The sequence below is a fragment of the Armigeres subalbatus genome, chromosome 1, assembly GCF_024139115.2.
Source record: "Armigeres subalbatus isolate Guangzhou_Male chromosome 1, GZ_Asu_2, whole genome shotgun sequence".
Lineage (NCBI taxonomy): Eukaryota > Metazoa > Arthropoda > Insecta > Diptera > Culicidae > Armigeres > Armigeres subalbatus.
The window spans coordinates 150,695,646-150,721,224 of NC_085139.1; the positions used below are offsets into that span (position 1 = coordinate 150,695,646).

Below are 25,579 nucleotides of genomic sequence, written 5' to 3' on the forward strand. Positions count from 1 at the left end.
GAGATATTCGATCCGCCATTGGAAGCACCGCAGCCGCTGCACTAGGCACGGTGCCCCCAGAGACGGAACATCTGTACCGCGCTAATAACGCACGAAAGTTCTATGAAAAGTTAAATCATTCACGTAAAGGCCACGTGCCACAGCCCGATATGTGAAAGGACATAAACGGGAACCTTTGGCTAGAGAGCTGCACTGGGTAATTACCAAGGTTCGGGAGGATGAGGTTCTGCCACAGATGTCGTGTGTCCCATCTACAAAAATGGCGATAAGCTGGATTGTAGCAACTACCGCGCAATCACATTGTTGAACGCTGCCTACAAGGTACTTTCCCAACTAACCGACTAACACCAATTGCAAGATAGTTCGTGGAGGACCAACGCGCACTGGGAGTTTTCGAAAGGAAAGCGTTGCGTACCATCTATGGTGGGGTGCAAATGGCGGACGGTATGTGGAGGAGGCGAATGAACCACGAGTTGCATCAGCTGTTGGGAGAAACATCCATCGTTCACACCGCGAAAATTGGATGACTGCGGTGGGCCAGGCACGTAGCCAGAATGTCGGACAGTAATCCGGTGAAAATGGTTCTCGACAACGGTCCGACGGGAACAAGAAGGCGAGGAGCACAGCGAGCAAGGTGGATCGATCAGGTGGAGGACGACTAGCGGGCCCTCCGTAGACTGCGTGGTTGGCGACGTGCAGCCGAGCTGAATGGAGAAAACTTTTTTGTACTTGTGTCTTGTATCTGTGGAAAAGGGGCCTATTTGGCCTAAGGTAATTCGACATGAAGGGCATTTGGGATAATTATGAACAGCATCAGAAAGCAAGCTTTTGCTGGGTACAAAACAATGATAATTGTTACCCTTCATCGGAATAATGGTTTGCCCAGTGAGCAATGATTAATGTGTTTCCTTCTGGATGGTGCATGTGATTGCTTCTTTAAAAATATGCGTTTGCCCGGAGTAAGGCATCGGTGGATGTTTTTCCTTGTTTAGAAATAGACGTTTGCCCGGAATAAGGCTATTCAAACTCACGACCCCTTCAATGTTTCGAAAACTCACGATCAGTCAATGTTTCCAAAAGCCTTCTTTTAATAAAATGATGAAGTATCAAAAAGTAAACACAATTACCCTGTTGACCAATTGGTTTTATCATTTTCCGATTGTCAAAAAAACTGCGAAACAAACTGACAGCAAGGCCGTGTACATAAAGCTAGTGGTTGATAAACCAGTGTTTCAACCTTAAAGCTTGGGTCCAAGAAGGTATATTTGAACAAATTTAAATAAAGTTTTTGAATAGGAAAAAATCATTTTTAAACTAATTCTTTTGTTCGATGCATACTATGCACTTGAGTAAACATTTTGATTACTAAAAATAAAACAAAATTTTTCCACCGAAAAATCATCAATGCCCCTCAAAGATGATTAAAATTGGGTTCCATTTCACTTTTCATTTCGAAATTGAGAAATATCAACATATTTTTACAACATAAATATATAAGAAAAATGAGTATCTTAATGTTATAATTTTGAACATTTAAAAATTGGAAATGATTGGTTTAAAATACCTACGATGCAAGATCAACTCATATTCTTTTTATCGAGCTAACAATACCCGAAATCGGATGTAAGACGGTGAAAATAAATACGAAAAATATAAATATGAAAATACGACCAATAACTTTTGCCTATTTTGTTCGAGGGCGAACCCAAACTTTTGGCTGGCAGAGTACATAATTTCCTAATCACATCTTTTCAAAATAACATTATTTCAAAAACCTTCATAAGCTTCGAAATCTTATTATGAAAATTAGCCATTTAACAAAAATGTCGTAAACTACGGAAAAACTACGACGCCCTGGAATTTCATAAGATTTTCAATTTCAATTTTCTTCTTCTGGATATCGTCAGGTAGCAATTATACATCTTGGGAAATCCATTAATTTGTATTAATTATGACGAAAGTTGATGAAATTTAATCCACATCCGTTCATTTCAATCCACACGCCAAGCCCTTTCCACGATCATGATTTGATTTTTATTTTTAACCCTACCAGCGACACCGTGATAACACATATAAAGACATTGCACTGGGCAGTACTCGATTGATCATGAATCAACACCATCGGCATGGTCAACAGTGTCGATCCGTAGAGTAAATTTATCCTTCTTTGCTCGCGCTTCTCTCTCACTAATGCTGCCAGTGGAGCTTCGGCTTTTCCACCGCGCGCCGCTATCATAGTGGGGTGTGTTGTGTGTTGGTAGTCAATGAATGGGACATAAAAGAACATGGTGCAAATATTCTAACAATCATTAACTGTTAAGGAAGAACAAGATACACACATCGATAAAAAAGCACCCGAGTGAAGCATTGCGCTGGAGGAAGAGTATCGGTAGATAGTGGTGTGAATGGAAATTGGTTGAACTGCAGAGACATGAGCGATGATTACCTTACGGAAGGAGTTATTCACCAAACCCATATTAGTGGTTGGATGTGCGAATTAGTTTAGTATTAATCTGCTTGTCACCGCGTGCAGATCAGCCGGTGAGGATTCTCCAATGGCTTCGTGTATCGGAATTCTGTCTATTGTCAGTTGCCTATGTGAAAGTTAGTGTCCTGTGTTTGGCAATTAAAAGAAAAGTGAAAACTTACTGATTTAGCTGCTGTGATATCTATCTGTTGAAAAGTGCAATAGTTTTGTACAACTTTGTTTTGTTTATGTTCTATATTGAAAAAGAAAAATTGTTTAGTGAAATTCAAATTATGCATCAAATCATGTACACGTGCACTAGTGCTCAGAATGGGCATGGTACAAGTGACGCAATGTACAGATTAACGGACACTTCCCAAAACAGCAGCAAATTAATTAAAAAGTGCGATTGTCTAGCAATCGAACACATCGTGAGGCCGATGCGATCTTCCCGAAAGCGTGCTGCAATGAATCACATCAAGAAAAACCAAAACTCGATTCACCGAGTAACACGTATGACTCCCGGTAAGCAGTGGCAATCGTTTATGGTGGCGGTGTTTTTCTTATTCATATGGCCGTATTCTTCATATGAATTGCATAATATTTGCTTCTATTCTGTAGTAGCTCAGTAGATTTGCAAAAACAAAACAGCTGCAGCAAAATCGTCGAATATTAACGTTTTGCTCGTGTACCAAATAAATTTAGTGGAAATATTTGTCAAAATTGACTTTCTGTAGGGATTACTGTTAAACAGAGGCTAAATATTATTACTCGTATTATATTGACTTTCAATACAAAATATGTGCAATTGCGAAGAAGATCACATATACTCTTTTACAATGGGTAACATTATGAAATGCACCGGAATTTGTTCTCTTTCTTATGCAGTAGGATGCCGCTTGTCATTGCCAAAGATCCTGAGCATGATCGTAAATCTAACTCGTCGTCTCCGGATATCTAACGCTTTTACGCACAATGCTTTTTTAATCTTTCGTTTTAATTGGGCGCATTTGCCACATTTTGGAGCTGGAAACAATTGAATGGTTTTCTTTAAATATTTAAAAATTGATGTCATATTACAGTTTTGATAATTCGAAGGGATTTCAATTTCAAACATATACAATAGGAAAAGAAGGTGTATCAACATTCTTAGATTATTGGTTGTGTTGTGTAGACTTGTTTTGGTGTGAAATTTCGATTCGGCGTGCTCCATATTTTATAATTATTGTCTTTATTAACTAGATTTTCGGCCCTAGGCCGGTTCACCTCGAGATGCTCGATATTTTGATATTTGCAAACACAGAGCTTGCTGACCGAAAGCTCTATTCGAAACATTCATGCATTTGGCGTGTAGATTGAACATCTTCCGACAGAAGATTCAAATAAAATTTCATCTCACGTTCAATCCTTTGCACTATGTCCTCTTCAATAGATCAACCAATTCGTCGCAGCGGGAAATGTACCAAACAGGAAAACATGTCCTCAAAAATAACTGCATAAGAATTAGAGTGCAAATCCATACTGTCTAGAGGACAGTTTCCCATTACGGTCAGGGGAATTTCCTCAACAACGCTGAGAACTCCGCACAAGCCACATAATATATGAATGTGAAAATGGTAACTATGGGTTATATCAGGTAATATTGAGTAACATGATGTCATAGTTTACACACCTTATTCACTCTAGGAAAAGTGTATGTGACGTTTTACGTCCAAATACTCTTACATGATGTAACACATAGTCTGACATGGTTCAAATATAGTAGTTGATAACAGTGTTCTTATTGAAAACTTTGCTCTTCAGCACAATTTCGTTGTACATATGTACAACGTTGTAGGATATGTTTTATGACCATCGATAATAGCTGATAATAATTCGAGGGAGGATAATGAATGACTGCTGCTGCTGCTGACAATAACACAGAATTTTCTGAATGGATAGTTGATAACAAATTGGGGATTAGTAACCATGAAGCGTGAATTGAATTTGACTTCAGCAATAATAACTATAAATCGTTTAACATAGTTAAACTATTAATTATGTAATAATAATAATAATAGTCGATAATTGCTTATTTGTTACTTTATAAAGATGCATCCCTTCGCATGAAGGTCGTTTGGCAAAATCTATGTATGAAAATTAATTGGTTTGTGTTCGTATCCGCATAACTAGAAAACGGTTGAATAGATTTTCTTCATTCTTCATCAGTTTTATCGTCTATCATCATGATAGCTTATCATTATCAGCGCGCAAATGATTCTTTCGGGCTTTTGATCTATTCTAAAAATATAGACATTTGTTACATAATTCGTTCGAATTGATTTGTCTTTCTAATGACAAAATAGAATTCGATTTTTTTTTTATAGAATCGTCTGAAATAATTTACTTGATATTTGATGGGCTGCAGCTCCTTCCCGATGAGCTTATGCCGAATAGAGTGCCCTGCACTCGATCTTGAGCCAATTGTATACATGTCCTAGCACGAAGCTCACGGCCTCTCCCGGTTCTCTGCTGAATATTATCTTCGCTTGACGCTCTTCTGGCATACGAACAATGTAACCAGCCCACCGCAGTCTGCCGTGTTGTATTAGCTTAACAATTCCCATCCGTTTATGCACCTGGTATAATTCGTGATTCATCCGACGGCTCCATCAACCTCCTCCAGCGCCCATGTTTCATGGCCGTATAAAACCACTGTCTTTTCAACTCGCGGGTAACATCATTATCGCACGTCACTAATGTTCCAAGATACACAAATTCTTCTACCACATCAAATTTTTCACCATCCAGTGCCATTTTACTACCACCATCACTAATGAACCCACGTAGATTGTCAGCGATCATGTAGGGGAACTGTTCCGATCTCAATCTCACTGTACATATATCCATCTCATCGCTAAACAAAGAAATACGGCATCAAATTCGTCGCTTCCTTTTGTCAACATGCGTGCTCACTGCTGAAAGAAATCACAAAAATAATAAACAACCCCAATTCCTTTCCATTGCTTTGTTTTTGATGGGATGGCAATAGGAGCTATGAGATGAAGTGGCGAACCGTTCCCCTACTTTTGCTTGTATTGATCGTGAGTCCAATCCTCGCTGTCTCCCTCTTAAAAGGCGCAAAAGCCTCTTCCACGCCACGGCGATCAATCCCGCTAATATCGATATCGTCCGCAAATCCCAGGAGCATATGCGATCTTGTGATAATGGTACCGCTTCTTTGCACACCAGCTCTCCTAATCGCTCCCACAAGTGCTATATTGAACAGTAGATTCGAGAGTGCATCACCCTGCTTCAATCCATCTATGGTAACAAATGATGTCGATATTTCATCCGCAACCCTTACACTTGATTTTGATCCGTCCAACGTTATACGAATCAGCCGCATCAGTTTCGCCGGAAAACCATGTTCTAGCATAATTTGCCATAATTCATTCCGTTTCACTGAGTCATACGCTGCCATGAAATCAATAAGCAGATGATGTGTCTGCAAGTTGTACTCCCGAAATTTATCAAGTATTTGCTTAAGGGTAAACATTTGATCCGTCGTTGATCGGCCCTCACGAAAACCTGCTTGGTATTCGCCGACGAAGGACTCTTCAAGTGGTCTTGTCAATATGTTGAACAGAATACGGGACATAATATCGTACGCCGAATTAAGGAGGGTTATTCCTCGGTAATTGGCGCACTCCAGTCTGTGTCTCCGTCTCCGTCACTTCCACTATTCAACAAACTTTCGAAATGTTGCTTCGCCATTTCGATTTTATCTGTCAGCCACTTCGGTTTTATCTGTCCCTTCTTGGTCGTTGCACATGACGGGAGATGGCGCTGTCTTTCTCCGCACGCCATTGACAGTCTCATAAAACCTCCGCATATCATTCTGCTACATTTTATCCTGCGAGCGTCGCTAATCACTTGTTCTTCATAGTCCTTTTTCTTCCTGCGGTGGGTTCGTGGGCTGCTCTAGCTTCCTTGTACCGATCTCTATCCGATCGGGTACCCGACACCAACATCCGGCTTCTGGCAACGTTCTTCTCGTCTTCTCTCTGACGCTCCACATCGTACCAACCCGTCCTGGATCGCCTCTGTGCAGTGCCTACCACATCTCGTGCTGTTGTGCTCACCGCTCCATGGATCGAGTCCCATAGATCGTTGATGTTGTCGCTAACGTTGACTGCACTTATCCGTTCGTCGAGCTTCTGGCGGTACTCAGCCGATACTCCTTCCGCCGACAATCGCTGGATATTGTAACGCATCGTTCGCTGTGATTTTTCGTTCGATACAGTTGACAACCGTGATCGAATTTTACTGGAAATGAGGTAGTGATCAGAGTCAATGCTCGGACCTGAATGCCCGCACATCAATAACATCCGGGAAGTGGCGCCCATCCACCACAACATGGTCTATTTGGTTGCAAGTTTTACCATTTGGGTGTCTTCAGGTGTGCTTTCGGATGTTCTTTCGTGCAAAGTAGGTGCTATTGATGGCCATCCTTCTGGCCGCAGCGAAATTTACTAGCCTTAGGCCGTTGTCATTGGTAGCGGAGTGAAGGCTCGACTATGGGACGGAAAAGTCCTCTTTACCGAGCGTTAGCGTCTCCGATAACAATTTTCACGTCATGCTTTGGGCACTCACCATAGGCTTTATCAAGACATTCACGTCGTCGGATTTATCGTTTGTCCGTGCGTAAATGTAGATTAGGCTGTAATTGAAGAATTTGCCCCGTATCATCAACACAGAGATTCGTTCGCTAATGGGTTTTCACCGAATCACTCGCTTCATCTGCTCGCCCATCACTACGAAACCAACTCCATGCTCAGTAAGCTACCTCACTGGGGTCGCGTTACCTACATCTCCCTGGTGAGGCTGCCATATTAGGTATAGCTGACGCGATACAGCTTTTCGTTAATCAGCCGCTGGGTACCAGGCAGACGCTGTTTGCAGTCCCCCCCCCTTTCTGGTTAATAGACACTCGAGACGTACCTTCTCACTCTAGCTGATGTCAGAAGGACAACAGTGCCCAGGCTGCACTACGAGCTAAGTGACAACCTAACAACCCTTAGCTGGCGGTCTTTTGTCATCGGACGACCCGTGGAAGAGTGATATTGACGATTAAAGGTTGCATGAAGAAGAAGAAGTCGAAGGGTGATATTTGAAAAATATTGCATGGGGAAGCATACGGGAAGTTTTTTAAAACTCTTCTCAAAAATTCTAGGAGCAATTTAATTAAAAACGGTTAGCAGTACGGGGTTGGACTATCCTTCTACTGCATAATAAACGCAATTTTTCGATTTCAAATTTTATTTTATGATATCACCCTTGATACACAGTATAAGAAAAGTCCAACCCCGTACTGCTTTCCGTTTTTAATTAAATCGCTTCTAGGATTTTTGAGAAGAGTTTTAAAAAAATTTCCGTATGCTTCCCCATGCAATATTTTTCTAATATCATCCTTCGACTTCTTCTTCTTCATACAACCTTTAATCGCCAATAGGAGACACTGTTTTTTTCTTCCTGCGGTGGGTTCATTGTTTGACAGCTCTTGCTTCCATGTACCGATCTTTTTTCAACCGGTACCCGACACCGACTTCCGCCTTCTGGAAATTTTCTTCTCGTCTGTCAATCTCTGACACTCTACATCGAACCAACTTGCCCTGGATCGCTTTTGTGCTTTTGTGAATCTCATAGACTGTGACTCTCATAGATCGTTGATGTTGTACCGATACTCCGTCCGCCGCTGGATTTCGTAACGCGTCGTTTACTATGATCTTTCGTTCGATTCAGTTCCGTGCAAGAATTTTACTGACAACGAGGAAGTGATCAGAACCGACACATCGATAACATCTGAGAAATGCCGCCCATCTACAATAATGGGCCAAACACAATTGGTACGTTTGCGTGCGTTTTGACAGTTTTTCCATGGGAAAACTGTCAAAACGCACGCAAACGTATCAATTGTGTTTGGCCCATAAAGAACATGGTCTATCTGATTGCAAGTTTTACCATTGGGGTGTCCCCAAGTTTGCTTTCGGATATTTACTAGCCGTACATCATTGTCATTGGTAGCGGAGTGAAGGCTCTTCCTACCGATTGTGGGATGGAAAAGTACTCTCTACCGCCCTAAGCTTATGCGTCTCCGATAACAATTTTCTTGCTTCGGGCACTCTCGATAGACTTCATCAAGCCATTTATAAAACGTGAACTTTAAATCATCAGATTTATCGTTCGTTGGTGCGTCCTTGGAAGCGTGAGATAGGAGTGAGGACCACATTTGTACTGGACATTCCATCCTTGATGTCAACATCGTCTGGAAAATGATACACAGAGCAGTAACGCAATGTGAAAGGAAGGGCGTTGATAAACAAAGAGGCCTAGTACTGATCCATGGGGGTCACCAGATACTATCTCTTAAACATGATAAATTTGTATTACTGAAAACAGCTTGAGAACGATTGGACAAGTATGAACGAAACAGTTTAACAGCTTCGTGAGAAATAAAATACAGATTACTTACCTTGGACAATAGCTTATGATGTGAAACACGATCAGAAGCTTTTGCAAAATCAATCAGTAACAAAATCGCTACACTTTTTTCTATCGATTACTTTGACAGTGTCCTCGTGAGCTTTCATTGGAGCTGTACCCGGGCAGAAGCCATGAACAGAATAACAAAACATGATATGGACTTGATTGATATAAGAGATAAAAGAACAGGCAACAATATCAAAAATTTGCACCGAAATATCATTTAAATATCAAAATATGCTATGGATAAGAACAAACTAATTACACTTGATATCGATCACTTATTACAAATAATATATCTTGATATCCTCATGATATTTTAGTGCAAAATATTGATATTGTCGTCTGATCTTTTATCTCTTATATCAATCATGTCCATATCTCATTTTGCTATCTTATCATTATTTGATATTATTGAGCTATTTTCGTCTACTCGGGTATTAGTAAAGTGACCAGACGTCCAGACCAGACCTGCATTTTCAACTTGATTTTTTAATATAATGTAATATAGTGCTAGTGGTTACTTATTGGGTTTCCTTTAAGTTATAAATGGTAAAATAGTTAAAACGCCAGAAATTACGCGGCGTGTGCAGAGGTGTTTGCTGAGCGTGGATATATTGGCCGCCATTTTTATTTTTTATCTTTGAAACAAAATGAAGATTATAGAGCACGACTTAATTGACATTTTGTAAGAAAAATCAGATCACTAGTTCTGTGAATGAATGAATCCAACATTTGGGTCAAAATTACCGGACTCTTCCCTTAAGTAGTTTATAGTAGAGGCCTGAATAAGAGAAACGCGGATAGGTATGTGCCGCCAATCGAACCGTCAAAAAACAGCAGCCAATCGAGCAGGAGACCTGTCAAGCAGCCAAAATGTTGGCTCAAATACTAATAACGGTCAAATTCGATTTTATGCCATTTTTTAAATAAACAAAATTGAATGTATTTTACATTAGTTTGCAATAATATATGCAAGTCATTTATAGATTATGAAATGAAATTCCATTGTTTATTGGATTCTATTGTTATGTGATGTGGACACATAAAATAGCGGATTGTGAGATTTTATCTACATAAACCATTTCTTCCTTTTCATGTGTTGTTCTTTGATGAAGAAGATTGAATGCAGTGTTGGCAGAGACATATTTTCTATCCGCGTTTCTCTTATTCAGGCCTCTAGTTTATAGGATATATTCTACACCCGTGGAAAGCTTGAAAATTTTCCATACTAGAATCGAGCTCTCTTCATTATGGTCTGTGTTGTAGCGCACGCCTTCTTGACGTTATTGCCTTCTCGCACACTAAGTGTACGTAAAGGCTATAGGATCACTCCAGAAACTAACTTTTTATAAGAGGCTCTGGGATTTTTTGACACTTACTCTCAACCGATTTTCTCGCCACAAGTCGCAATCCACAGGGAATCCTAACCCATTTTCAGTATTTAGAAAATGAGCTAAATCGTAGGTTTAAAAATTAAGACCTAATAACTATTTTTTGAAAATAATTTGCGAGAAAGGTAGCGTTACTGATAGGTGGAACATTAAGTTTTTTTAATCCAAATTCTAGAAACCTAATAATCTTAGTTTTACTCATTACTGATTAAGTATTTGACAAGTAGATAAATTATTAGCAGAGAACCAGCTAGGCCCATTAAATGTGCACCTAGCTAGACAACGGACATAAACATAAAAGAAATAATCACGAGACTAGGTCTAGGAGAGAGGAAGTAAGTCAAAAATACCTAGTTTTGACGTCATACAGTTTTTATGGCTGTAGTTTTTATGACCTATTTTGGTCTTTTAGTCAATTTTGCCTCTTTCGTACTTGTACCGAAAGGCTATTAGATTACGCATGTATCTGTAACAATACAATAAAAAAAAATTGGAGTGTAAATTTATTTGCTTTTATTTTTTGTGATTTTTTCAGCAGTGAGCACATATGATAACAATCACAAATAGCTCAGATCGAGCCGAAATTGCAAAATCAATTTTGCGAATATTATTAATATATGAGCATGTTATAATTGATGGAACAAAGAATCGACGAATTGATCAAATTTTTATCTGTCTGTATATATGTGTGTATATGCGAGTAACCGGCGTACAGTTATTCTTAACCGATTTTCCTGCATTATGTTTTCAACGGAAAAGGTTAGTTTGGATTGGTAATTTTGTTCAAAACTTATTACGAAAACGAAATTTTAGCCAATAGTTAGGCTAAGCCAAGTGGACAAATAAAATTTGGACAAAATCATCTGGCGGTTGTATCCGGTATGTTGCGGTCGGTGGCTGCGTGAGTTCCTCCCAGTTTACCATTCAAGAGGTAGAAAACATTAGCACTTATCATTTCGGCTTTGAAAAGCATGGAAAAATATTTGTAAATAAATTAAGCATTAAAACCATTTTATTATTCGCTTTTCGAAGACAATTATGAAATGATGGGATATTGATCTCATTTAGTATCCGTAAATGAAATACAATGTTCGTCATGAAGAAACATTGTTTCATAAACCCCTTTCGCAATGTGAGTTAAACTTGAACTGCCCTGAGTATCAGGATACTCAAATGATAAATATCTTTTCAGATCTTTCAGGGCAGTGTTTCCCAACCGGTGGTCCGCGACCCCCTAGGGGCCTGGATAAGACATTTTTTGATGGTCAATCTCAATGCAGGTGAATGGCTGAAACGTCTCGCTCACTTAAACTCGCTGAACTTGAAGTTACAGGGCAGTAAAATCAATCTGATTCAGTTCAGAAACAATTAGCAAGCAAAGGATAAAAACTGACAACGCAAAGTCAGTTTAGGAAATATTACAATGTTCGATGAACTGTGAATTTTGATTGAAAAGGATTAACTAATTTAGTTGCAGATCTCAAATTGGAAATTATGGCTCATCTTGACTCACTGAAGCAACAGTTTGATCGATATTTTCCTGAGCTGGCTCAAGAAGATACTTCCTTAGTTCGCAGTCCGTTTTTGTTTACATTGGACGTGGCTAGCTTTGCCGATGAAATGCAGACTGAATATTTGAATTTGGAATATTTGGCGGAATAGTTTGTCATCTCCTGATTTATTCAGTGTAAAAAAACTTGAGCCAGTATTGATGAAGACCAAAGCGAGAAACAGATTGAACATTGATTCGAGATCGGCTTTATCCGACATGCAAACTCGTATGCTGGAGCTGGTATCACAAATGCATGTACAAAAATCATACTGAATGAATTACTGCTGAAGAATGTCATATTAGATATTGAAATAAAATGACTTGAATATATGGGTATGTCCTTGATTCAATCATAGCATATCCAGGAGGCCGTGGGTCACTTGGCTTATCATAAAAGGATCGCGATCCTGAAAAGGTTAGGAACCACTGTTTTAGAGATAATATCTTGCACAATGCATAGACAAAGTTAAACATTAGAAGCATAAGAACTAGAATGCTACTGGAACTGTTAGCATTAAACATGCTTTCCCAATTCAAGCTTCAATAGGTTAAATAAGACACTTCAAGTATCGGTACTTTGGCTGCCAGGCCGTGGCAAACTAGATGTTGGTCACGCGACTTAAAGCGATATTAGCAATCTTATATTGTGCCTTGTAGTAAAATGAACAACTTTCGTAATCATTTTCCAAGGCTTTCATAGATGTGGAAAATTTATTGCCAGAACAAATAGCACGTGCTATCAAAGTATTCCTCGCCACGATCCACCGCGTGGCTGCCGAATTTTCAAAAATATCAAAGTATGTAGCTTTTTTTCTGGAGGTATGTTTTTTTCTAGCGACTTTCTGTCGCTCATTTCTTGTTGCGATTTAAAATAAACAGAGCAGATTGTATTGCAATGCCTGTTATAAATAGATGTCAAACAACACCTAAAGTTTGAAAACACATTTACACCCAATAGTTTTTACTTACTTAATAGTTTTTACATGGTTGGTATTTATTAATTTCTCGGGTAACCTAAACTTTCACAGACTTCTAAATAGGGGAACTGTTCCGTTTTCCATCTCACTGAACATATATTCATCTCATCTCAAAACAAAGAAATACAGCACCAATCTCGTCGCTTCTTTCTGCTAACGAGTGTTCACTTGTGAAAAAAATCACAAAAATAAGAAACAAATCAAATTCCTTTTCATCGCTTTGATTTTGATGGGATTGAATTAGGAACTATTGGATGAAGTGCTGAACCGTTCACCTAACACCTGAATTTTCTTCAATTTATTGTGATTTTTTTTCGTGGTGTTAACTTATAGTTGCATTACCCCAAGGGTCTTAAGCGACTAAAACCCAACCGTGTAAAAAAAGAACTGGGTGATTTAATTCAATATATTTCTCAAAAACAAATAATTGTTTTAATTTATCTTAGGTAACATGTGATCTCATCAATGAAAGATAAAAAGATAAAAAGAATTTCATGCTCAATATTTTGTATGAGACATAGAAGGAATATTCTTACATTCTACAGTGGCAATTCAAACCCACGCATTCTAAAAAAAATCAATATCGGAATATAAAATAGTTTTCCGAATATAGTTCATTGTTACTGAATTAATCTAACTTAATTCACCACTAGACTATTCAGTTGAAGTTTCCTAAAAAACAATTGTTGAATTTGTCATTCGAAATACTTAAATGGAGAAATTTCGAGTAATCGGAATATTGTGCTTTATTATGCAATTGAATACTCTTGTACTTGTAAAATTATTTGAAGTGTTTTTGATTTCTTTTGTAAAAAATGATAAATCACTCTGTGGCCTCATTTCATAATTTTTACATTCACAAATCAATTAAATAGTCAGAGCTTTACTACAATCTTGCATTAATTGCACTTACAGTTTGTCAAAATTTGCGACAAATGCACAGATTGCATTAAGATTAAGTTAATCGCAAGGTTCCCGGTCACATGAAAACATGAACAGAGTATGTGTTGGTGTCTACGTTGAATCTATATTTGCAACACCAAAGAGGACAGAGATTCACTGCATATATCGCCAACTTTCATTTGTTTACAAAAAAATATATATATTTAAATACAAAAAAAGACGAGCATTGTCTTAGCGCTTCTTGACTGACGCGCTAGTCATCTGGACTAAATACCAGGTGAGAGAATCAGTGACCAAAGACTATCATAATCCACGTACTGTGTTATATGAATGTGATAATTATATTATCTAATCTCAAGTTGATGGGTAACCTCTTGAATGTCAAAAATAAACTTTTCGGAACTGGCTAGGTCGCCATTATCAAGCGCAAAATGGCTCGTATTCTATAAAAAATAAAAAGTCGGTCAAAAGAAAGATAACACGTCTATTATCTACAATCCTGCATCTTTTGAGTACCAGGGAGCATGCTAATGTGGATGAATATATATTTGATTAATATTCAATCAAAACAAATTCGATGCTCTATATTCATGTTGGCATATCCGGAATGCCATATCCTTGCTTGATTGATAATAGAGTGTTACTCACATTACGAACCAAATCCAGTACGCTTAATCTAGGTGGAGTACATCTATTGGCCATGTCATTTTCTAAGAAGCTGTTGGTGAAACCAAAATTCTAAATTCAATACTCCAGCGGTTCTCAACCTTTTCCTTCGGTGGTACCCCTTCAATCGTTTGCATAGCTGGAGATACTTCACGGATTTTTTTTGAAAATTTATCTGGAGGAATGTTAAAGTAATAATTTCGTATTCGATTCTCAAATGCCTTATATCAAAGCGATTGAATTTTCAAAAAATAATTTTGGGCTTCCGAAGAATTTACGTAATTCGACTTCGCTATTTTGAACTTTGCTAACACTAAAAATTGTCTTAATTGAGTCAACTTTAAATTGTTTAGGTTTAGATCTCACTCTCCACATGTTCCATCGTTCATCTTTTTAACGGTGGATTCAATATTTGAAGGTGGTCGATCGGCCACCGATAGCGCATCTATCGGTTTTGCTTGTGTTGAAGTTTGCTCACTACCGCCACCTGGTTACTGCTTGTCCTCATACAGTGCATTTAGCATTGGGCAAGAATGTTTCCGTGACGATGATTTTGATTGCATTTTGTTCTAAGTGAGACGTCTGTTTTACTGTGCTAGTCTTCTGATGCAATACCATAGTGAAGGGTTCGATTCTCGGTTCGCTCTTTATTTTTTAACCATTTACTTGTGCATATGAGTTTCATCGTGCTAGCATTCCAATTCCAAAAATAATAACTTGGTTTTGAAACATCGCAATTAATTATGCCGATGATGATGAATAAATTATATTCCGGAATGATATTGAAATTATGACCTTTCAATATTTATTAGTTCAATATAATATATTAGTACAATATTTGAATTTTTTAGAATATTTTTAAAATATGGGATTCTGAGTAAAACATTGCAATTCTGATCGATACTCCAGGATATTGGAGGATATGACTAGGAGTCAGCTTCTGAGAAATTTGATTTCCTGTTCTCAGCAATGTGATAGAATTTGTTGATAGAGCTTTTGAGAATGAATTATTGGCAGCAGCTGGTTTTCTACCCGCCGCTGCCACCATCAAAGCGCTATCGTATATGTGTAAATCGCCGGCATGAGTTAACCGCAAGAGATTTGTATGGCGAAAGACATCTAGCGCAGGTTTCCTCAAAATTAGGAACTTTCCATGAAAAACTATTTGGTACCTGTTATGTAGGAAGGTGTCCGCTACTACGCCTATCAAATCTTTTTTCGATGAAGGTGCTTAATTTAGAGAAATCGAACCTTAGATGCATTTCGCCATACTGATTTCAAAAAGTTAACTCCTTGTGTGCCGCTGTAAGCACGCTCAAAGTAGGCGATTCATTGAGGATCCTGGAATTTAAATTGAGAAACAGAAATTATAATGCTGTGATGTCCATGCGAAGCTATGCAGTCCATAGCTCACCAAAATTATACATTGCTACAAAGCAGATCATGCTGAGGTTGACTGGCTTCGAGACCAGACCCGGTTTGGGCTAGTAATTTTGCCTAGGGGTTGGACAAAAAAGGTGAGATATGCAAAAATTTAAGGAAACTCAATACCATCGAACGTAGAAACTCTTCTATTTTTCCTATCCTTTACCTAAATCATCGATTTACGAGCATTGGATATTTTCCAGGTTTTTCGAGTGTTAGAAATGCATTTTTTTGTTTATCATTGTGACGTGAACCTTCATAGTAATTTATGATTTATCATGAATCTTAAAACTAATTTTCCGGCTAATGGTAGCTCTATGTCAAAAATCCATTCTCAAAAATGTTTCTGTAATCATCTCGCAACTTTGATATTCGGACTTGAGGAATTTCTGCGTTTGAGTATTCCAGCTTCATTAACATCGGATTGTCAACCTTTTTGTCTTATTCCTGTACATTAGAGTTTCCATTTCCCGGCCATTTTTGTTGTCCCGGGATTCGGGATGAACTTACTCGTTTATCCCGGGAAATCCCGGGATCCCGGGATTTTTCGATGTTTTCTTAGAAAATTTATGTTTTGATTTAAAAACGATTTGATTCAATGTTCAGGGGTATAGTTCATATTTTAAAAAGGCCAGATAATACAGAGTTCAAATTGATATATTAAATCAACGAGTACTCGATAACGATAACGTTAAATCAACGCTCACTTTATCGTCAACGAAACATCATCGTACAACCGTTATCGTTATCGAAGATGGCGTTAAATTAACGACGATAATTTATCGATTAACAACCCTGGAACAGATTCCAGGAAGTCCAGGAAGATTTCGGATCTTAAACATAGTGTCGATGGATTATCTACAGAAACGTAATCGCAGTCCGGGATTCATGGATCGGGCGCATAAGTCTCATGACATACTGGGATCATGCTTCTTCTTCTTATTGGCATTACATCCCCACACTGTGACAGAGCCGCCTCGCAGCTTAGTGTTCATTAAGCACTTCCACAGTTATTAACTGCGAGGTTTCTAAGCCAAGTTACCTTTTTTTTGCATTCATATATCATGAGGCTAACACGATGATGCTTTTATGCTCAGGGAACTTGAGACAATTTCCTATCCGAAAATTGCCTAGACCGGCACCGGGAATCGAACTTTGGGAGTGGGAGGTGGGAGGTTCGAACTTTCGGTAGCTTTCTGGTTGGTCAGTAGGAGTCCAAGCGAAGCTTTGGTCAGGAGCTGGTCAGCAGCAAGAACCAAAAAAAGTAAGCAGACCATCGGGGTCGGACTACTTGTACTTGCGCATGTGCTGGAAAGTTTGTTGTACGAACGTCGATTGGAAGGACATTGGATCAAGAATTGTTTTTAAAGCAAGAAGCTCAGGAAGACTGACTCAATGTTGGGCGGCGCGAGGAGTTTAGCAAGGCGAATATCAGCTAGTGTACACAACCCCGCTGTAGACGTGAGATGAGTAGGGAGCAGGCACCATATAGATGTAGCTGATCTTGTACTGTAGATACTTGTCGTTTGATTAATAGAGAGCTGTTGCTGCTGGAAAAAATATCAGTCAGTAGCCATTGAGTGGTATAGGGGAATCTTATATTTTTTGTGAAGGTGTTCACTAACTATCTCCGATATTTTCATGTCTGTTCCTCTCTTACTAATTTAATAATAATAAGATGATATCGACTGTGCATCACAAAGAACCTTGGCTCCGTATGCATGCATGATCCTACCAAATAAACAAACTTGGAAACTAAATCATGTCTGATGGGAGGTTAAAAATGTGATATGAGTTTATCACCTAAGTTGGGTTTCGCGTTCAAAACAAATAACTTTTGCAAGAAGAAAAATTACACTATTTTTGCGAACCAGGAATGAAACAGTATTTTTTGTCCCGGGTATCCCGGGATATTCGGGATTTAAAAAATAATATCCCGGGAATCGGGAAATCCCGAATTTTCCCAAATCCCGGGATTATTTGTCCCGGGATGTCCCGGGATGGAAACTCTACTGTACATCGATTGCTTATTGTTTTGCCTCCACAGACCGATGTGGCTAGTAGAATTCGTAATTAGTGTGCAGCATCTGAGAGCTCTTGAGATATTATGGACTTCTTGAAAACCGTCATCCATGTGGCCAAATGTGACGATGTTTCAATTTTGAAGGAAACTCGCGCTGCACTCCTCTCTAATTGGCGCTCTGATGTTGCATGAAGAAGAAGAAGAAGAAGCAGAAAGATGATAATCGAAAAAATCTCCACGGGAAAGCATATGAAGAAGTTTTTAAAACTCTTCTCAAAAATTCTAAAAACAATTTAATTAAAAACGGTTAAATGTAACGGTTGTACTGTGTATTAAGTGTAATATCACAAAACAAAATTGCGAATAGAAATATTGTGTTTATTATACAGTAGAAAAAGTCCAACTGCTTACCGTTTTTCATTAAATTGCTTTTAGAATTTTTGAGAAAAGTTTTAAAAACTATACGAAGAAGTTTTCCTGTAAAGATTTTTTCGATTATCATCTTTCTACCTCTTCTTCTTCAGACAACGTCAAAGCGCCAACAGTGTATTGAAATGGACGTCCAGTTGTCACAAGCAGACCCATAGCTAGTTCCTTTTTGGCCATAAGGACGTGATGCTTGTTATAGAATCTGCCTCAAACTCTACTGAGCGGAACTAGTTAAGAAAATATGATTTAGTAAACATGCTTGTTACGTTTGAAAACAAATATATCAATTGATGGACCTTTTCCAAATGGGCGTAATCTATATTGGCCATAGGCTTTTAAAGAGCGATTCTAGAATCTCTCCAAATCCCAAACCCTAGGATTGTGCTCTTTATTCAGGACGGCAAATTTCCTCAGTAGAACAAAAAGCTTCCGTTATATCTGGTATTTAGTAAATAAACAAAATAGACTGAATAAATGAGTACCTACTAGTCGTTTGAAATTTCGAGGTCAATCATGAAATTAGTTTTTTTTGCAATTATAATATAATATCCGCCATTACGCATCTTTGTCTCAGGTACCCTCAGAGACCAGCGAAGGTACCCCTAGGGGTGCATGTACCCCAGGTTGAGAACCGCTGCAATACTCTATATAACGTCAAAGAATTAGTCAATTATGGATGTTATCATGTGGATAATCTCATAAAGAGGGTTTAAGAAGTTGGGGGTGGGGTAGTTCATCATAACAAAACACGTTCATGAAAACGCACAGTAAGTTGGAAAATATTCAATACTAGCAGACCCGACGAGCTTCGCTCACTAAAATTTATAAAAAAATTCTAAAATTTGTTTTATATTCGCAATTTACATAGAAGACAATTAGGGGATGGGTCTCGAACTACTATAGAAACAATTCTTGTCTTTAAAAACCTTCATATACTAAATTCGGTTCAATTTTGTCGAGTTACATATGTAGAAATTTGTGTTTCATTTGTATAGGAGCCCTCTTTTCCAAATGGGAGAAGGGACACGAGACACGAGTCATCAAAAGAATCTTCGGCGGTTGCAAAAACTTTTTTTCACGCTGATCGTTTCAGTAGTTTCCGACTCTACAAGGGTCAGACAGACAGATAATGAAGGAAAAATGTTCACTGAGCACCTTTATTCTTTCATCAAACAAGCTATTGGAAATAGATTAATTCCCCTCGAATAGATCAAAACTAATACATTTAAAAAGGGGGATCAAGTCCACCCATCTTTTCTAACATCAATTGTTTGGTTTGGTTGAACATTTTTTATTTCAAACTATAGAGATAAGCCAGCCTAGCAAGTATCCTAAATAAAGACAATAAATCAATTAATCTATTCCAAATAAATGTTGTACAAAGTATCTTAAAATGGATTTTCCGCCTACACAATGGTACATGTATGCATGGCGAGAAAGTTGTCATCGCTCACACCGGATTCTAATAATACGGATCCTCAAAATTAAGTTATACACCCTACCAGCTGTACTATACTCAAAACGAGATGTTGCCGAGTAGTCTGAGGATCTCACCCTCATTAAAGGTTACTTGTGATGCTGTGTCACGATGACTCGTCCACGAGCAAGTACACATGACTCAAACTGTAGCACTTTTTTTTATCTACAAACGACCGGAACTTTTCTAAATTCCAATCAATACTCGTTACTTAATATGACGTACAACGTCATGGTTGCAAGGTTGTTCGGCCAACCGGCCAAAGTTGAGAAAGCGCTGATTTATACGCCAATACGCAAACCGATTCGGCAGATCCAGTGATTCATAGAACTGAATGAAAATGTTGCGTTCACGAAACATGCACAACCAAGACGCTTGACTCATGCTTATCAAAGATGATGAAATTGTAAAGAGCGAAATTTAAGGGTCCTAACTCTAAAATTACAAAGTCCAAACCGCCGTACCGGGGGGAATCTAACAAAACGAAGTAACTGGTAGAATACTATCGAGCTTTTTTTGTTAAGATACATCTTTGCATTGAGTAAGGTTCACAGCTCGTTTCTCGTGGATCATGCTGTGTTTTATCAGGAATCTAGTCTCTAGTTGAACCCAACACCTCAAAGCTCCGCGCGCTGCAGACATGGGAAACGATATTTTATATGCCTTACCTCCTCGTTTGAATTTGGCGACTGCTTCTTTATTTTTACCAACATGTGTCGCTCCAGCACAGACTGCCTGTTCATTGGCGTTGCAAGGAAATTATTTTTATTTATTTGGAAATATTATATAATAAGTTTAATGTCAAGTTGCTTCAAGATTTTGCTTATTAGGTATGAGACTTTTGTTGCCATGACTAATAATTCAATTTGAGTGAATGTAAGAACCTATTTCTATATGAAAACTCGTAGCTTAGGTTTTCAGATCGGGTTATTTCAGCAGCTGCTCATCCGGTCATTTGCCATCAAGGACGGTGTGGCGTCGTCCTCGAGGTATGGTTCAATTGGGAACATCTTTCCGATGGCCAGCACTACTGAGTTCTACGGAACAGAAAGGCGGATAGATGGCGCATGGCTGCGATATAGATACGCATTACTCGAGATGCAGTTGTGGCATCCGCAAATGGGAGGAAATTATATTGTCGTTAGAGCTCACTCTGAATTAACTTGAACTATAATAGTCGTAAGTCCAGCGTTACAGAACAACTCACAGTGGCCACGGGGAAGATCAAACCCTTGGAAATCCTTACTGCCCCCTAGTTTATGTCTATATGTGCGTGTATGTAGGTATGTATTTTTTTTATTTATATGAATTTGGATTTTTTTTTATCGGTTCTTCACTTGTCGAAGGGAGCCAGGGCAAATGAAACCTCTGGCAATGGAAACGGCCAAAAAAAGCAACCATCAGGTCCAATCTAGAGACTAGAGGTGTGTGCTGGTCCAGAACTAATCGGCGGCGGCGTTTGCCGTGATTCTGCTCGACGGAGACGGCATTTGATTCTAGTCGGCGTGGTAATATTTTATTTCATTTGATTTCGGGGAATTTTTTAAAGATTTTATGAAAAACCTTCGACATTTCTTCGACAAATCCTTAGGGAAATCCTGCAGAAGTTTCTCGGCAAATTCTTCGGAATTTTCTCGGGACATTTTTCAGAAGTCTCTTAGTATATTATTTTAAATTTTTCGTTTTTCCGAAATTTCCTCTGCAAATTTTTCGAAATTTCCTCAACAAATTCTATTTCATTTTTTATAAACTACCTCGGCAATTTTTTCGGGATTTCTTTAACAAATTCGTCAAAATATACAATTGGTTCCTCCTTGGTTCCTTTTTAAGGAAAATTCTTTAAAGTTCCATTGGAAAATTCTTCGGAAATTGTAAATAATAACCTAAATTATTGGTAATAACCTAGAGAAATTCTTCGGAATTTCTTTAGGAAATTCTTGAGAGTTTCCTCAGGAGCTTTATCTACATTCAATTCCTCTGGAATGTTTTCAGAAATTTCCTCGGACATCCACGAGAAACTTTATTTGACTTTATTGAGCCCTTCCATAGATAACATAATATAAATTAATTAACAATAAGGAATATAGAACTAATATTTTAAAATACAATAAAATCTGGTTTTGGAATTAAATGATAACCGTCGAAGCCAATAAAATGCTGAGTTGCAGAATCTCCGCCAGGTTGTCCTATAGAAGACGTAATCAGGATACTCTGGATTATTTAGAAGATGTGCTGATCTTCGGATATATTGTCGTTACAGCCTGAAGGGAATTCAGTAGAGAATACTTTCCGAGAGGATGACACTAATCAGGGCGCCAACTTGGCGTGATTGCACTGAATAACTATAAAACAGCTGCATACATTCTTGGGTGTTTGGGAGCTTCTCTTGGATTCCTATTTTAATAGGAAAATGGCCGTTGAACAAATGGACGGATGGATTAGAAGATGCTTATTAGGGTTTGGGTAGCAAACCCTTCCCAGTTGCCTTGATAAACTTTGCGATTTATGATACAGAAGGGTCTTATGGCCCTGATAGTCCGGTCATTGCGGGTGGGGCGTAATTAACACATTGGAAAAATCAGGGAAGGCCTGCGCTTCTTCAATTGCGCTTCTTCAATTGTAAGCAGTTCTATTACCAGGAACTTCGCAGTGCGCTGGGATCCAGGCATATGTGTTCAGGAGCTTGTTGGCGAGGCTGCTCTGGATCCATAGATGCTTAAGCTGCTCGTTCTGTAGCATGAAGATAACATTGGCTGCGTTTGTGAAAACTAAATCTGATTTTGTTATTCGCTACGTATTGGTAAGTTTCAAATTTCGTTAGAAAAAAATGGCATTTAACGAAATGAAATGAAATTCAAAACAAATTTGATTAATTATTTTCTGTCTGCCACCCATTTGTTCGCCAGCAAATTTCGAGAAGTTGTCAATACTCGATTTAGAGCTTTTCAAAGTAGTTTTCAAGTAGGCGAAAGTGGATTTGCTTTATAGAATAGCACCGGCTCTCAACCCCCTGAACTTTTGCATTAATTGAAGTACCACTATGTTTTTTTGCTGTAAATGAAAATAAGCGTAACTCATAAGATATATGCAACATGGACCTGTAATCTAACGAAATATCACCCAACCAGAGATTGCAACATTTTATTGCAATCTCGCATTAGTTTCGTGTACAGTTTGCCATAATTTGCGACATATGCAGAGATTGTATTAGGTAAACGGCAGGGCCTTCCATTAGGTCTCCGGTCACGAGAAAATAAGAACTGGTTATGTGTTGGTGTCTACATTGAATCTAATTTTACACTCCCCCATCGAGAAGTGAAATGCTGTATACTTCGACAACCTCAGCAACCATACAAAAAAATTCGGTCAAAGACGGGAATTGAACCCGGACCCTCCACACTTAGAACATCTAGACTGACGCGCTAACCATATGGACTATTTACCAGATGAGGAACGACGCGACCAAAGGCAATCATAATCAACGTTTCATGCTATGCGGATGTGACAAGTGGAAGGGTAACAAGGATAGCAATGAGTGATACGAGAGGAATAAGCACCATGCATATTTGTGTCCTTTTCCGTTATCAAGCTAAATGGAATCATGAAGATTGTGTGGGTCAAAGTTATATTGCTGTACACGATTCATATACTTGTTCTAGGAGGAGCCAACGAGATTTGTTTGGATGTATTGATCGAAACCAAATAAACCGACTTAATGCAATGAGCTGTATTAACAAGTGTGACATTCTCTGATCGGTTTGAATGCGAGATTTGATACAAAATGCTTAATACAAAGAATGTCACACAGAATTGTTTTGGGTGTAGATCTCCATAAAGTAGCCTGAAGGCTTCCAAGTATCTTGAAAGTACGATTGCACCCCCCTGAAAAGAACCTTTAGAGCCTCTTGATAGGAGGCTTCCGAAGCTCTTGAAAGACCTTCTGAGCCATATTAAGGAAGGCTTCCGAGCCACTCGAAAGGCAGCTTCTGAGTTTCCTGAAACAACGTTTATGAGGCTATTGATGGGAGGTTACCTAGCCTCTTGAAAGAAGACTTCCAAACCACTTGAAAGGAGGCCTCCGAGTCTCTTGAAAAGAGCGTTCCGAGCCCCTTGAAAGGAACTTACAAGCCTCTCGATATGATGCTTTCGACCTTATTAAAAGGAGCTTTCCGAGCATTTTAAAATAAGCTTCCAAGCCTCTTGAAAGGAGTCTTCCGAACCACTTTAAAAGAGGTTTATGAGCCCCTTGAGAGCAGGCTTACGATACGAGACTTTTGAATGACAGATTTCGAGCCACTTTAAAAAAGACTTCTGAGTATCTTGAAAGGAACACTTCTGAGTCTTTTGAAAGTATGGAGCCTCTTTAAGAGGGCTTCCAAGCCTTTTGAAAGGAGGCTTCCGGGCCTTTTTAAAGTATGCTTCCGAGGCTCTTGAAACAAAGTTTAATGGAGACTTCCAAACCTTTTGAAAGGAGTCCTCCGAGCTGCTTGGAAGGAATCTTCCGAGAAGCGTAGAAAGATACCTTCCAACCTATAGCCTCTCGCAACGAAGCGACGGAATTTTTCAAATTCATGTCTCTCAAATGGAGGCTTCCGAATCTGTAAACACTAGATTTAAGTTGAGAAGCGACGTTTTGTCGGCAAAACATACTTTTGCATATAAACGATAAAGACGGATCCATAAAAAACTGGAAAACGATCCATAAATAACATCTGAATGTTCCTTAAAATGCTACCATAAATCCATAAAATAGTTAATGAGATTCCATAAAGAATAATTTTTCGATCCATAACTAAGCTAAAATTTAGCAATTAATTGGGAAATATGTTCCATTAACATGGTCAAGAAAAACAATACAATTCTTGCTATTTTCCCATGAAAATATGACAAATGATCCATAAATCTTTGGAAAATGATCCATAAAAACTATATTTTGATCCATAAAACTTCAAATTTGCGCATTTTTTTATCGTGATGATGATCCATAATTTCAGTAATATGATCCATAATTTTAGTCATATGATCCATAATTCTGGCCATTTGATCCATAACTTTTCAAATGATCCATAGTTTTGGTGATATGATCCATAAATTTTGATAAATGATACATAGATTTTATAAAATGTGTGGATCAATTAACATAGTTTAATTGGCCTTCTTTCCAAGCATTATGGATCACATTATCAAAATTATGGATCATCATCAGGATATAAATTGCGCAAATTTGGAATTTTATGGATCAATATATAGTTTTTATGGATCATTTTTCATAGTTTTATGGATCATAAAAATATTCTTTATGGAATCTCTCGAACTATTTTATGGATTTATGGTAGCGTTTTATGGAACATTCAGATGTTTTGTCTTGATCTTTTGTCACCTTTCATCTACTGTGCTGGTTGTGGAGGGCACGATTTACTGAATTCTATGCTTATCATGTACAAAACAAAGGAACAAACGATTTACTGAATGCTATGCTTATTATGTACAAAAAAAGGATAAAAATACAAGTTTTGATTTAAATTGTAGTTCATCCGCCATTACGCATTTTTGTCCAAGGTACCCCCTAGGGCCGGCGAAGATATCCCTAATTTTTAGAAGTGGCCACTTCCCAATGTGTTCCGGATCTTTCGGAAGGACACTTAGTGGCTATCCGGGGTTAATGCCTAGTTACTTCACGGCTCTGATCTTGCTCTATTAAACGGCGAAGAAAAGATCGTCAATCAACGGTTAAGAAAAGT

General features: G+C 38.3%; 1 protein-coding gene across 1 annotated transcript in view; it reads left to right on the forward strand.

The window, feature by feature from the left end:
* The first annotated feature begins 2,330 nt into the window (after nt 1–2,330).
* Nucleotides 2,331–25,579, forward strand: part of LOC134205264 (uncharacterized) — a 42,735-nt gene continuing 19,486 nt past the window's right edge. Inside the window, exon 1 of the mRNA XM_062680359.1 lies at nt 2,331–2,992. Within this exon, the coding sequence (XP_062536343.1) occupies nt 2,716–2,992 (277 nt within the window). The 5' untranslated portion in view covers nt 2,331–2,715. The remainder of the gene's footprint in view (nt 2,993–25,579) is intronic.